The following is a 15613-nucleotide window of genomic DNA, read 5'->3' as shown; positions in this document are numbered from 1 at the left end:
TCTCAGGTCTGGAGGAGGGGGAGTTTCTGGTATCCTTGGATATCAAGGATGTGTATCTCCACATTCCTATTTGGCCTCTGCACTAGGCTTATCTCAGATTTGCACTGTTGGACAGTCACTATCAGTTTCAGGCACTGCCATTCGGTCTCTCCACGGCACCGAGGGTGTTCACCAAGGTGATGGCAGAGATGATGGTTCTTCTCCGCAGACAGGGAGTGAACATAATTCCATACCTGGACGATCTGCTGCTAAAGGCGTCGTCCAGGGAGAAGCTGTTGCAGTCCATTGCTCTCACAACTCATCTGCTCAGGGTCCATGGTTGGATCCTGAACCTCCAAAGTCACATTTGGAGCTGACAAGGAGATCGTCTTTCCTGGGTATGATCCTCGGCACGGTAGTGCAGAGGGTGTTTCTACCAGTGGAGAAAGTGTTGGTGATACAATCAATGGTTCAGGATATCCTGAAGCCAGCCCGGGTATCGATTCATGAGTGCATTCGTCTTCTGGGGAAGATGGTTGCCTCTTACGAGGCTCTGCAGTTCGAAAGGTTACATGCTCGATCCTTCCAATTGGATCTCCTAGACAAGTGGTCGGGTTCTCATCTACATATGCACCTGAGGATACGTCTGTCGACGAAAACAAGGATTTCACTCCTGTGGTGGCTTCAATTGCCTCACCTTCTGGAGGGCCACAGGTTCGGGATTCAGGACTGGATCCTTCTAACCATGGATGCATGTCTCCGGGCCTGGGGCGCAGTCACTCAAGGGGAAACCTTCCAAGGAAGGTGGTCAAGTCTGGAATCCAGTCTTCCAATAAACATTCTGGAACTAAGAGCCGTATACAACGATCTTCTCCAAGCGACACATCTTCTGCGAGATCGACCCATTTGAGTGCAGTTGGACAATGTAACGACAGTGGCCTACATAAACTGACAAGGCGGAACAAAGAGCAGAGCTGCAATGTCAGGGCAGAAAAGCATGCGTTAGCACTGCCAGCAATTTTCATTCCGGGTGTGGACAACTGGGAAGCGGACTTCCTCAACATCCGGAGGTGTTCACGGAGGTGACAAATCTTTGGGGGGTTCCCCAAATAGACAGGATGGCCTCAACAAAAAACTTTGGAGGTTTTGCTCCAGGTCAAGAGACCCGCAAGCAGTGGTGGTGGACGCCCTGGTAACTCCATGGGTGTTCCAGTCGGTGTACGTGTTTCCTCCACTTCCACTATTTCCAAGGATTCTAAAGCTCATAAGGAGAACAAGAGTTCAAGCAATCCTCATTGCTCCGGACTGGCCAAGAAGGGCTTGGTACGCGGATCTTCTGGATCCTCTTTGGGAGGACCTACTGCAGCAGGGACCGTTTGCTTATCAAGACTTACCGCAGCTACGTTTGGCAGCATGGAGGTTGAACGCCAGATCTTAGCTCGGAGGGGCATTCCGAACAAGGTTATTTGGAAAAAGTATGTATCTTGGTGTGAGTCCAAGAAGTTCCCTACGGTGGAGTTTCAACTCGGATGGTTTCTCCTCTTCCTGCAAGCAGGTGTGGATATGGGCTTGAGGTTGGGATCTGTAAAGGTCCAGATTTCGGCCTTATCCATTTTCTTCCAGAAACAATTGGTTTCCCTCCCTGAGGTTCAGACTTTCTTGAAAGGGGTTCTGCACATCCAGCCTCCCTTTGTGCCTACTGCACCCTGGGATCTTGACGTGGTGTTACAGTTCCTCCAATCGGATTGGTTCGCACCTCTACCGGAGGTTGAGGTCAAGTTTCTCACGTGGAAGGCTGTCACTTTGTTGGCCTTAGCTTCTGCTAGATGTGTGTCGGAGTTGATGGCTTTGTCTTATAAAAGCCCCTACTTGATCTTCCATGAAGATAGAGCTGAGCTCCGGACACGTCAGCAGTTCCTTCCGAAGGTTGTATCTGCATTTTCATATCAACCAACCTATTGTGGTGCCAGTTGCTACTGACTCCTCAATTTCATCAAAGTCCTTGGATGTTGTAAGGGCTCTGAAAATCTATGTGAAGAGGACTGCTCATCACAGAAAATCGGACTCTCTGTTTGTCCTGTATGATCCCAAGAAACTTGGGGGTCCTGCTTCTAAGCAGACGATCTCTCGCTGGATCAGGTTCACTACACTGTTAGTACATCTGTTAAGGCCCACTCTACTCGTAAGGTGTGTTCTTCCTGGGGTGTATTGGCTTTGCAGCTTTGCCGAGCGGCTACTTGGTCAGGGTCGAACACGTTTGCTAAGTTCTACAAGTTCGATACTTTGGCCTTTTAGGAACTAAAGTTTGGTCAATTAGTTTTGCAGGAGCCTCCGCTCTCTCCCTCCCGTTCTGGGAGCTTTGGTACATCCAAACAAAGAGGAAGGGGGGTGCAAATCCCCACCCCCAAATTCCCTTCCGCACACTGAAAATTACCTGTAACCATCCCTGAATCTATCTGGTAATAAAATTCAGAGAATTCGTCACAAATGTTTGCAAACACATGTTTAGCTGCTGGCCACTTCACGGCTTCTCTGATACAGCAGTCCTAACTACTTGATAGCAGTGCCCACATTGGGCCATGTAATTTGTCACAGTATGCCTCATAATAAAGGCCATTACTAAAACAGTTCCAGACTGAGAGCTAACTTACCAAGGAGCCACCCCCAGGATCTCCCATTGGCACTACAAGGAACAGCATGCCTTCCAAATGCTGCTCCCATTCAATGCCTCATGCACACAAGCAGACAAACAATTTGGAAGCTGCTCAATTATACCTGGAGATAATTATATATCAGGTGCTGGAAGGGGGAGGGGTCACAGACAAACAAACAAAGAGGAGGGGGGGTGCTTTGGTACATCCCCATGGTACTAATGTGGACCCCAGCATCCTCTAGGACGTAAGAGAAAATAGGTTTTTGGTTACCTACAAGTAAATCCTTTTCTCGTAGTCCGTAGAGGATGTTGGGCGCCCGCCCAGTGCTTTGTGATCCTGCAGTGGTTACTTAGTTCAGTACTGCTTAGTTCTTGGTTAAGTACTGTTTCGTTACTTGGTTAAGTAATCTTGTTAAGCTGTTGCTGATTTTTTCAAGCTGGTTAGCTTGGTTTGCCTTGTATGTGTGAGCTGGTGTGAATCTCGCCACTATCTGTAAAATCCTTCTCTCGAAGTTGTCCGTCTCCTCAGGCACAGTTTCTAGACTGAGTCTGGTAAGACGGGCATAGAGGGAGGAGCCAACCCACACTCTCAAACTCTTAAAGTGCCAGTGGCTCCAGGTGGACCCTACTATACCCCATGTTACTAATGTGGACCCCAGCATCCTCTACGGACTACGAGAAAAGGATTTACTGGTAGGTAATTAAAATCCTATTATCTGGAGGAGACCTGTCTCTTGGTGCAAGGAACGCACGTATCCGCCTGTGGTGTTCCACTTGGGATGTTTCCTCCATTTCCTGCAGGCTGGTGAGGATAAGAGCTTACGTCTGGTTCCATTAAGGTCCAGATTTCAGCCCTCTCAATTTTCTTCCAGAAGAAACTGTCAGCTTTGCCGGAAGTTCAGAACTTCTTGCAAGGGGTGCTTCACAGTCAACCTCCTTTTGTGCCGCTCACGGCACCCTGGGATTTGAATATAGTGTTGGAATTCCTACAGTCCTCCTGGTTTGAACCTCTGATGATAGTAGAAGACAAGTACCTCACGTGGAAGACGGTAATGTTATTGGCCCTGGCTTCTGCTAGGCGTGTCTCAGAATTGGGGGCCTTATCGTGAAAAAGCCCTTACTTGGTCTTTTATGAGGACAGAGCGGAGCTCAGGACTAGGCAGCAGTTCCTGCTGAAGGTTGTCTCTGCGTTCCACTTGAATCAACCTATTGTGGTTCCATCAAGTTCTGGCACTTCTGCTCCTCCGAAGGCATTGGATGCTGTGTGAGCCTTGAAGATCTATGTCAAGCGAACGGCTCGGATCAGAAATACTGATTCCTTGTTCGTGCTTTATGATGCGCAGAAAAAGTGTTGCCCTGCTGCAAAGCAGTCCATTGCTCGTTGGCTTAGACTTACTATCCAACAGGCATATGTGTCGGCAGCCTTACCTGTTCCTAAGTCTCTGAAGGCCCACTCTACACGATCGGTGGGCTCTTCCTGGGCGGCTGCCCGTGGAATCTCGGCCTTGCAACTATGCCGAGCTGCTTCCTAGTCGGGAAAGAACACTTTTGTAAAGTTCTACAAGTTTGATACCCTGGCCAAAAAGGATACCCAGTTTGGGCAGGCTGTGCTGCAGAATGCTCGGCACGTTCCCGCCCGTTCTGGAAGCTTTGGGACGTCCCCATCATACTAAGGGGGTAATTCAGAGTTGATCGCAGCAGCAAATTTGTTAGCAGTTGGGCAAAACTATGGGGGTCATTTCGAGTTGTTCGCTCGCTAGCAGATTTTAGCAGCATTGCACACGCTAGGCCGCCACCCTCTGGGAGTGTATTTTAGCTTAGCAGAATTGCGAATGAAAGATTAGCAGAATTGCGAATAGAAAATTCTTAGCAGTATCTGAGTAGCTCGAGACTTATACTCCTACACTGCAATCAGCCCATTTCGTTCCTGGTTTGACATCACAAACACGCTCTGCATTCGGCCAGCCACTCCCCCGTTTCTCCAGACACTCCTGCGTTTTATCCTGGCACGCCTGCGTTTTTCCGCACACTCCCAGAAAACGGTCAGTTTCCGCCCAGAAACACCCACTTCCTGTCAATCACACTACGATCACTTCAACTATGAAAATTCTTCGTTCGGACATGAGTAAATCTACTAAGTTTTGAGCTAAAATACTTTGTGGCAGATATAACAGTTGCAGAGAGAGCTAGATTTGGGTGGGTTATTTTGTTTCTGTGCAGAGTAAATACTGGCTGCTTTATTTTTACACTGCAATTTAGATTTCAATTTGAACATACCCCACCCAAATCTAACGCTCTCTGCAAATGTTATATCTGCCCCCCTGCAGTGCACATGGTTTTGCCCATCTGCTAACAAAGTTGCTGCAAAGATCAGGTCTGAATTGGGCCCTTAGTGCGATGGGGTATAGACGGGTACAAAGGATCCGGTGCACTTTAAATTTCTTCAATAAAGCAGCCAGTATTAACCTGCATAGAAACAAAATAACCCACTCAAATCTAACTCTCTCTGCACGTTATATCTGCCCCCCTCCCCCCTTCCCCACCTTCCTGCAGTGCACATGGGCCCTCATTCCGAGTTGTTCGCTCGCAAGGCGATTTTAGCAGTATTGCACACGCTTAGCCGCCGCCTACTGGGAGTGAATCTTAGCTTCTTAAAATTGCGAACGAAAGATTCGCAATATTGCGATTACACATCTCGTAGCAGTTTCAGAGTAGCTTCAGACTTACTCGGCATCTGCGATCAGTTCAGTGCTTATCGTTCCTGGTTTGACGTCACAAACACACCCAGCGTTCGCCCAGACACTCCTCCGTTTCTTCAGCCACTCCCGCGTTTTTTCCAGAAACGGTAGCGTTTTTTCCCACACACCCATAAAACGGCCTGTTTCCGCCCAGTAACACCCATTTCCTGTCAATCACACTAAAAAGCCGTGAGTAAAAATCCAAACTTCATAGCAAATTTACTTGGCGCAGTCGCAGTGCGGACATTGCGCATGCGCACTAAGCGGAAAAACGCTGCGATGCGAAGAAATTTTCCGAGCGAACGACTCGGAATGACCTCCATGGTTTTGCCCATCTGCTAACACAGTTGCTGCTACGATCAGATCTCAATTAGGCCCATAGTTTCCCCAATATCCCTTATGGACTACGAGAAAAGGATTTACCGGTAGATAATTAAAATTTTATTTTGGAATTATCTAAAATGTAACTAAAAGATCTTTAGGCAATTCAAGATGTATGACTATCACCAAATTTTTTTTTTTTTTGTATAATCTGTTTTTATTGAAAATAATACAGACATAAATCGATATATAAACACGTGGAAACGTAGTATCGAACACATAAAATAAACAGCTGCACACAGCAGTGCACAGCAGTATAAGCGGGGTCAAAGCAACGTGTCCAATATGGCGGAAGTCTGCATTAACATTTTTTAAAACAGGAAAGTTAGAAGAAGACAGAAGAAAAGAAAAGGGGGGAGGGAGAGAAAGAAAGGAGGAAAATGTGACCGAGCCGAGAATGCAGAGAAAATACGAGAAAAAACAAAGAAGAAAACAGACACATCCAAATATGTATACTAGCAACAAATTAACCACCATATCATTTCAGGAAAGAGATATAGGTTTTGTAAGACTCAGAGGATTTATATTCTATCCAGGGCAGCCATATAGCTATAAACTCGGTCCGTCTGTCTCCAGAGCTCAGTAAAATATCTTCCATATTCATATAGTAATCTAGTCTGGAAAACCAGACGTTCCGAGTAGGGGGATTAGAGGACCTCCACATAGTTGGAATTACGGCACGGGCGGCATTGCCAAGGTGTCTTAACAGTGATGTCTTGTAAGTGGATAGTGGAGTAGAGGAGTGGTTCAGTAACCAAAAGGATGGGACAGGAGTGGATAGGATAATACTGGAAATGGAGACTACATCATCCCAAAAAGTTTTAATAAGGGGACAAGTCCACCAAATGTGTAACAAAGAGCCTAAGTCTTTATGGCACCTCCAACAGGCGGGGGATATAGATGGAGAAATAGCATGTAGGAGAGAAGGGTGTCTGTACCATCTCATCAGTATCTTATATTGCGTTTCTCTTACTTGTATGCATATGGAACTCCCATGAGCCTTAAGAAATATAGATTCCCATTCTCTATCTGAAAGTGAGAGGTTCAGATCTCTTTCCCATTTCTGGGTGAAAGAAGGAGGGGTCAGGGAGTCAGACATGTGCAGGAGTTTATACAGGGTTGATATCGTGTGCACAGGGTGCAGAGGTGCAACACACATCCTTTCAAATGGAGTCATCTCCCGAGATGCTTGGCGGTAGGTATTGCCCGTATACAGGAAGTGTCGCACCTGTAAAAACTTCCAGAAATCAGCCTGTGGAATATCCCATTTTGCCCGAATATCTGAGAATTGCTTAACCCCAGATGGTTGTGCTAGCTGACCCACTCTAAAAAGTCCCTCTAGAGCCCAGTTTTGGTAGTAAACAAGGGAGAGGCCAGGTGGGAAAGCAGGGTTACTCAAAAAAGAAGTAAGGGGGTCAAAATCCGAGGAGAGAGACGGTCGCCGTCTCATCACTTTCCAGAAGGAGAGCGTAGGAGAGATAGTCGGGTGGGGTCGTGGAAGTTTGGGTAAAATCGGGAGCCAAGGGAAAATTTCAGGGTATAGCTGAACATATAATCCTTCCAAGACCACCCATTGTTTAACCTCCCGACTCCTGGTCCAGTCCAAGATCCTGTTCAACAGGATAGCATGGTAGTAATTTTTAATATCTGGGAGTTGAAATCCACCTTTTTTAGGTGGGCGTAACAGGATGGATCTACTAATCCTGGGCCTCTTACGACGCCAAATAAATTGTTGGATCAAGGATCGTATGGACCGAAACCAGGAGTCCGGGATTCGGATTGGCAATGTTTGGAGGAGATAAAGCAGTTTGGGTAAGGTGTTCATCTTCACAACATAATTCTGCCTAGCCAGGATAGATTATGGTGTTGCCATCTACAATAGTCGTTTCTAATGAATTGGAGTAGAGGGTAGAAGTTCAGGGACATCAGGCGCGATAGATCGCTGGGAAGTTGAACCCCTAAATACGTGATATGGGAATCACTCCATATAAATGGGAAAGTAGATTTTAAAAAGGCTACTGTCGTGTGGGGGGTTGAAATATTGAGGGCATATGATTTGGATGTATTGACTTTAAAGCCGGAAAGTGAACTAAAGATGTCCAATTCACCCATGAGGTGAGGAAGTGAGTGAGTGGGTTGCATGATTACTGTAAGCAAGTCATCGGCGAATAAAGCGAGTTTGTAGTCAGTATCACCTACTTGAAGCCCTTTAATGACTATCACCAAATTAAAGAAATGCCCTGATTCACTAACATACCTTGTGAAAAATTTAATTTCTTAGCCATTAAAGAGGACTGAGTTAATGTATTTGGAATATGTATCTTATAAATGCAGTAGAGGGACAAACAAAATGTGGTACATAGGAGCAGTTTATAGTCTGAGAGTATGCCTGGAGCATACCTAAATGAGCAGTTGCCAAAATTTAATCTTTAGGGAAAATAGATAAGAGATGACTATATTATCTGTAATTTGAGAACATTCTCCTTTTTGTGTATTACCTGTAGGAACCTGGTTTTCTTACTGCCTTTGAATACAGCGTCAAGAGGAAGATGGTGTTCCACATCTCTACTGGAAGCCAAGAACTTGAGTAAATCTATTGGTTGTGTTTAAAATTGGCTGGTGGCAATGCTTTGCTTTGTGCTTACAAGCATTGTGAAAGCATGGAACCCGGCTTTGAGTCGTTTTTCATAATTTTACAATGTTTTACTTTAGTTTATTTTTATCAGGTTACTTAAAATAAAAAGTTACATGACTTTAACACTAGTATAGTTGCACTGAGTAAAAATGGTAATTAGTATTAGGAGCTGTTGCAAATGTTGTGGACAACTTAGATGTGGTTTAGGGTCATTTGTGAAAACTTAGACTAATTAAAATGTAATTTCTCTAACGTCCTAGTGGATGCTGGGGACTCCGTAAGGACCATGGGGATAGACGGGCTCCGCAGGAGACATGGGCACTCCAAGAAAGAATTTAGGTTCTGGTGTGCTCTGGCTCCTCCCTCTATGCCCCCCCCTCCAGTTTGATACTGTGCCCAGAGCGAGCTGGGTGCTTTTCAGTGAGCTCTCCTGAGTTTGCTGAGAGAAATATTTTGTTAGGTTTTTTATTTTCACGGAGCTCTGCTGGCAACAGACTCCCTGCATCGTGGGACTGAGGGGAGAGAAGCAGCCCTACTCTCTGAAGCTAGGTCCTGCTTCTTAGACTACTGGACACCATTAGCTCCAGAGGGATCGTACGCAGTATCTCACCCTCGACGTCCGATCCCAGAGCCGCGCCACCGTCCCCCTCGCAGAGCCGGAAGACAGAAGCCGGGTGAGTATGAGAAGCAAGAAGACTTCGAAATCGGCGGCAGAAGACTCCGTTCTTCACTGAGGTAACGCACAGCACTGCAGCTGTGCGCCATTGCTCCCACACACCTCACATACTCCGGTCACTGTAAGGGTGCAGGGCGCAGGGGGGGGGGCGCCCTGGGCAGCATTTGGACCTCCTTTTGGCAAAAGTAAACATATATACAGTTGGGCACTGTATATATGTATGAGCCCCCGCCAAGAAAATGTATATTTAAGCGGGACAGAAGCCCGCCGTCGAGGGGGCGGGGCTTCTTCCTCAGCACTCACCAGCGCCATGTTTTTTCTCCACAGCACCGCTGAGAGGAAGCTCCCCGGTCTCTCCCCTGCTTATACCACGGTAGAAGAGAGGGTTTTAAAGAAGAGGGGGGGGCACATAATTCGGCGCAGATAATAACAGCGCTACTGGGTAAACATTAAATTGCTGTGTTTTTTCCTGGGTCATATAGCGCTGGGGTGTGTGCTGGCATACTCTCTCTCTGTCTCTCCAAAGGGCCTTGTGGGGGAATTATCTTCAGATGAGCATTCCCTGAGTGTGTGGTGTGTCGGTACGTGTGTGTCGACATGTCTGAGGTAAAAGGCTCTCCTAAGGAGGTGATGGAGCAAATATGTGTGTGAGAGGGTGTCTCCGTCGACAACGCCGACACCTGTTTGGATATGTGTAATTAAGTGCTAAGGTGAATTTATTGCACAAAAGATTAGAGAACAGACAGGAAATCTACCCATGTCTGTCCCTATGTCGCAGAGACCTTCAGAGTCTCTCAATGCTCACTATCCAAAATAATAGACACTGATATCGACACGGAGTTTGACTCCAGTGTCGACTACGATAATGCAAAGTTACAGCCAAAATGGCAGAAAAGTATTCAATATATGATTATTGTAATAAAAGATGATTTGCATATCACTGATGACTCATCTGTCCCTGACACAAGGGTACACATGTTTAAGGGGAAGAAAGCTGAGGTAAATTTCCCTCCTCTCATGATGAAAAAGAGCGGGAATCTCCAGACAAGAGACTGCAGTTTCCCACAAAGAATTTTCAGGCAGTATCCTTTCCCCACTAGGGCCAGGATATGATGGGAATCTTCCCCTAGGGTGTCACGTTTGCCCAAAAGGTAGCCCTGACGTAACAGCTATTCTCAGGGATCCTGCAGATAGCGTGCACATTCTGGTACACTACTCAGACCGGCGATTGTGTCGGCATGGGTTTATAGCGCTGTGGCAGCGTGGACAGGTACCTTATCAGCAGAGATTGAGACCCTAGTATGTATGTATGTATGTATATATATATATATATGTATATATAGAGATATATATATATATATATTAAAGATGCTGTCTTAAGAGATATATATAAAACATGCCCAAAGAGACATGAGTATACTGGGTCCTAGAGTCAAAGCTATGTCGATTTCTGCTTGACGTGTCCTGTAGAATATGCAATGGACAGATGATGCCGACTTAAGAGGCATATGGAAGGCTGAGGATTGTGTGGAGAAGGGTTCTCGGACCTGGTCTCCACAGCTATAGCTGGTAATTCTGATATTTTGCCTTATATTCCTGCACAGCCTAGGAAAGCACGACATCAAATGCAGCCTTTCGAACAAAGAAACAAGAAAGTCCGAGGTGCGTCCTTTCTTGCCAGAGGCGGGGGCAGAGGAAAGAAGCTGCACAACACTGCTAGTTCCCAGGAATAGAAGTCCTCCCCGGCCTCTACAAAAATCCACCGCATGTCGCTGGGGCTCCACAGGCGGAGCTAGGCCCGGTGGGGGCACGCCTTCGTAAGTTCAGCCACAAGTGGGTTCACTCCCTGTTAGATCCCTGGGCAATAGATATTGTGTCTCAGGGATACAAGCTGGACTTTGAGAAGATGCCCCCTCACCGACGGCCCTGCCGGCTTCCCCCCACGAGAGGGAAATAGTGTTAACTGCAATTCACAAATTGTATCTTCAACAGGTGGTGGTCAAGGTTCCCCTCCTTCAACAAGGAGGGGGTTATTATTCGACCATGTTGTAGTCCCGAAACCAGACGGTTCGGTCAGACCCATATTTAATTTAAAATCCCTGAACATATACCTGAAAAGGTTCAAGTTCAAGATGGAATCGCTAAGAGCGGTCATTGCAAGCCTGAAAGGGGGAGATTTTATGGTGACTCGGGACATAAAGGATGCATACCTTCATGTCCCCATTTATCCACCTCATCAGGCGTACCTCAGAATTGCGGTACGGGATTGTCATTACCAATTTCAGACGTTGCCGTTTGGTCTCTCCACGGCCCCGAGAATATTCACCAAGGTAATGGCGGAAATGATGGTGCTCCTGCGGAAGCAAGGTGTCACTATTATCACGTACTTGGACGATCTCCTCATAAAAGCGAGATCAAGAGAGCAGTTGCTGAACAGCGTATCACTTTCTCTGGAAGTGTAACTGCAACACGGCTGGATTCTATATATTCCAAAGTCGCAGTTGGTTCCTACAGCTCATCTGCCTCTCCTAGGCATGATCCTAGACACAGACCAGAAAAGGGTTTATCTCCCGATAGAGAGAGCTCAGGAGCTCGTGACACTGGTAAGGAATCTATTAAAACCAAAACAGGTGTCAGTGCTTCACTGCACTCGAGTCCTGGGAAGGATGGTGGCATCATACAAGGCCATTCCCTTCGGCAGGTTCCATGCGAGGACCTTCCAATGGGACTTACTGGACAAGTGGTCCGGATCACATCTTCAGATGCATCGGTTAATCACCCTATCCCCCAGGGCCAGGGTGTCTCTCCTGTGGTGGCTGCAGAGTGCTCACCTTCTCGAAGGTCGCAGATTCGGCATTCAGGACTGGGTCCTGGTGACCACGGATGCAAGCCTCCGAGGGTGGGGGGCAGTCACACAGGGAAGAAATTTCCAAGGGCTGTGGTCAAGTCAGGAGACTTGCCTTCACATCAACATCCTGGAACTAAGGGCCATATACAACGCCCTGCGTCAAGCGGAGTCCCTGCTTCGCGACCAACCGGTTCTGAATCAGTCAGACAATATCACCGCAGTGGCTCATGTAAACCGCCAAGGCGGCACAAGGAGCAGGGTGGCGATGGTAGAAGCCACCAGAATTCTTCGCTGGGCGGAGAATCACGTAAGCGCACTGTCAGCAGTGTTCATTCCGGGAGTGGACAACTGGGAAGCAGACTTCCTTAGCAGGCACGACCTCCACCCGGGAGAGTGGGGACTTCATCAAGAAGTCTTCATGCAGATTGCAAGTCGGTGGGAACTGCCACAGGTGGACATGATGGCATCCCGCCTCAACAAAAAGCTGCAGAGATATTGCGTCAGGTCAAGAGACCCTCAGGCGATAGCTGTGGACGCACCGGTGACACCATGGGTGTTCCCGTCGGTCTATGTATTTCCTCCTCTTCCTCTCATATCCAAGGTGCTGAGAATCATAAGGAAAAGAGTGAGAACAATACTCTTTGTTCCGGATTGGCCAAGAAGGACTTGGTATCCAGATCTGCAAGAAATGCTCACAGAGGACCCGTGGCCTCTGCCTCTAGGACAGGGCTTGTGCAACAGGGGCCCTGTCTGTTCCAAGACTTACCGCGGCTGCGTTTGATGGCATGGCGGTTGAACACCGGATCCTAGCAGAAAAAGGCATTCCGGATGAGGTCATTCCTACGCTGATAGAGGCTAGGAAGGAAGTGACGGCTCAACATTATCACCGTATATGGCGAAAATATGTGGCTTGGTGTGAGGCCAGGAATGCCCCTACGGAGGAATTCCAGCTGGGCCTTTTCCTTCACTTCCTACAGTCGGGAGTGACTTTGGGCCTTAAATTGGGTTCCATTAAGGTTCAGATTTCGGCCTTATCCATTTTCTTTCAAAAAGAACTGGCTTCTCTGCCTGAAGTAAGACGTTTGTAAAGGGAGTGCTGCATATTCAGCCCCCTTTTGTGCCTCCAGTAGCACCTTGGGATCTTAACGTGGTGTTGAGTTTCCTGAAATCACACTGGTTTGAACCACTCAAAACGGTGGAAGTAAACTATCTCACGTGGAAGGTGGTCATGCTATTAGCCTTGGCTTCGGCTAGGCGTGTGTCAGAATTGGCGGCTTTGTCACATAAAAGCCCTTATCTGGTTTTCCATGCGGACAGAGCAGAATTGCGGACCCGCCCACAATTTCTGCCGAAAGTGGTTTCATCCTTTCATATAAACCAACCTATTGTGGTGCCTGTTGCTACTACTGACTTGGAGGATTCCGAGTCACTGGATGTAGTCGGGGCTTTGAAGGTTTATGTAGCCAGAACGGCTAAGGTCAGGAAAACAGAATCTTTGTTTATCCTGTATGCTTCCAACAAGCTTGGGGCGCCTGCTTCAAAGCAAACTATTGCTCGCTGGATCTGTAACACGATTCAGCAGGCTCATTCTGCGGCTGGATTGCCGCTGCCTAAATCGGTTAAGGCCCATTCCACAAGGAAGGTGGGCTCTTCTTGGACGGCTGCCTGAGGGGTCTCGGCATTACAGCTTTGCCGAGCGGCTACTTGGTCAGGTTCAAACACCTTTGCAAAGTTCTACAAGTTTGATACCCTGGCTGAGGAGGACCTTGTGTTTGCTCATTCGGTGCTGCAGAGTCATCTGCACTCTCCCGCCCGTTTGGGAGCTTTGGTATAATCCCCATGGTCCTTACGGAGTCCCCAGCATCCACTAGGACGTTAGAGAAAATAAGATTTTACTTACCGGTAAATCTATTTCTCGTAGTCCGTAGTGGATGCTGGGCGCCCGTCCCAAGTGCGGACTTCTTCTGCAATGCTTGTATATAGTTATTGCTTAAATAAGGGTTATGTTATAGTTGCATCAGAGTTTATCTGATGCTCTGTGATTGTTCATACTGTTAACTGGGTAAAGTTATCACAAGTTATACGGTGTGATTGGTGTGGCTGGTATGAGTCTTACCCTGGATTCCCAAAATCCTTTCCTTGTACTGTCAGCTCTTCCGGGCACAGTTTCTCTAACTGAGGTCTGGAGGAGGGACATAGAGGGAGGAGCCAGAGCACACCAGAATCTAAATTCTTTCTTAAAGTGCCCATGTCTCCTGCGGAGCCCATCTATTCCCCATGGTCCTTACGGAGTCCCCAGCATCCACTACGGACTACGAGAAATAGATTTACCGGTAAGTAAAATCTTATTTTATATATATATATATAGATATATATATATATATATAGATATATATAGATATATATATAGATATATATAAAAGATGCTGTCATATATATATATATATATATATATATATATATATATATATATATATATATATATATATATATATATATATATATATATATATATATATATATATATATATATAAAACATGCCCAAAGAGACATTAGTCTACTGGGATCTAGAGTCAACGCTATGTCGATTTCTGCTAGACGTGTCCTGTGGAACATGCACAGGTGATGCCGACTAAAAGAGGCATATGCAAGGTTTACCTTACAAGGCTGAGGAATTGTGTGGAGAAGGGCTCTCGGACCTGGTCTCCACAGCTATAGCTGGTAATTCTGATCTTTTGCCTTATATTCCCGCACAGCCTAAGAAAGCACGACATTATCAAATGCAGTCCTTTCGATCACAAAGCAAGAAAGTCCGAGGTGCCTCCTTTCTTGCCAGAGGCAGGGGCAGAGGAAAGAAGCTGCACAACGCAGCTAGTTCCCAGGAACAGAAGTCCTCCCCGGCCTCTACAAAATCCACCGCAGGACGCTGGGGCACCACAGGCGGAACTAGGCTTGGTGGGGGCACGTCTTCGAAATTTCAGCCACAAGTGGGTTCACTCCCAGGTGGATCCCTGGGCAATAAAAATTGTGTCTCAGGGATACAAGCTGGAAGTCGAAGAGATGCCCCCTCACCGATACCTCAAATCAGCCCGACTAGCTTCCCCCCACGAGAGGGAATAGTGTTAACTGCAATTCACAAATTGTATCTTCAACAGGTGGTGGTCAAGGTTCCCCTCCTTTAACAGGGAAGGGGTTATTATTCGACCATGTTTGTAGTCCCGAAACCGGACGGTTCGGTCAGACCCATATTGAATTTAAAATCCCTGAACATATACCTGAAAAGGTTCAAGTTCAAGATGGAATTGCTGAGAGCGGTCATCGCAAGCCTGGAAGGGGGGGAAATTATGGTGTCTCTGGACATAAAGGATGCATACCTTCATGTCCCCATTTATCCACCTCATCAGGCGTACCTCAGATTTGTGGTACAGGATTGTCATTACCAATTTCAGACGTTGCCGTTTGGTCTCTCCACGGCACCGAAAATATTTACCAAGGTAATGGCGGAAATTATGGTACTCCTGAGGAAGCAAGGGGTCACAATTATCCCATACTTGGACGATCTCCTCATAAAGGCGAGATCAAGAGAGCAGTTGCTGATCAGCGTAGCACTTTCTCTGGAAGGGTTACGGCAACACGGCTGGATTCTAAATATTCCAAAGTCGCAGTTGGTTCCTACGACTAGTCTGCCTTTCCTGGGCATGA

At 46.9% G+C, this 15613-nt stretch overlaps 1 protein-coding gene across 5 annotated transcripts in view; it reads left to right on the top strand.

Moving 5' to 3' along the window:
• DMC1 (DNA meiotic recombinase 1) overlaps positions 1-15613 on the top strand; it is a 465896-nt gene that overhangs the window by 271625 nt on the left and 178658 nt on the right. For all 5 annotated transcript variants that reach the window (XM_063938805.1, XM_063938803.1, XM_063938804.1 and 2 more), the window contains exon 5: positions 8256-8338. In XM_063938805.1, coding sequence (XP_063794875.1) covers positions 8256-8338 — 83 coding nt within the window. The remainder of the gene's footprint in view (positions 1-8255; positions 8339-15613) is intronic.

Source organism: Pseudophryne corroboree, chromosome 9 (assembly GCF_028390025.1).
Source record: "Pseudophryne corroboree isolate aPseCor3 chromosome 9, aPseCor3.hap2, whole genome shotgun sequence".
Taxonomy (NCBI): Eukaryota; Metazoa; Chordata; class Amphibia; order Anura; family Myobatrachidae; genus Pseudophryne; species Pseudophryne corroboree.
This window is presented reverse-complemented; position numbering and strand designations above follow the sequence as displayed.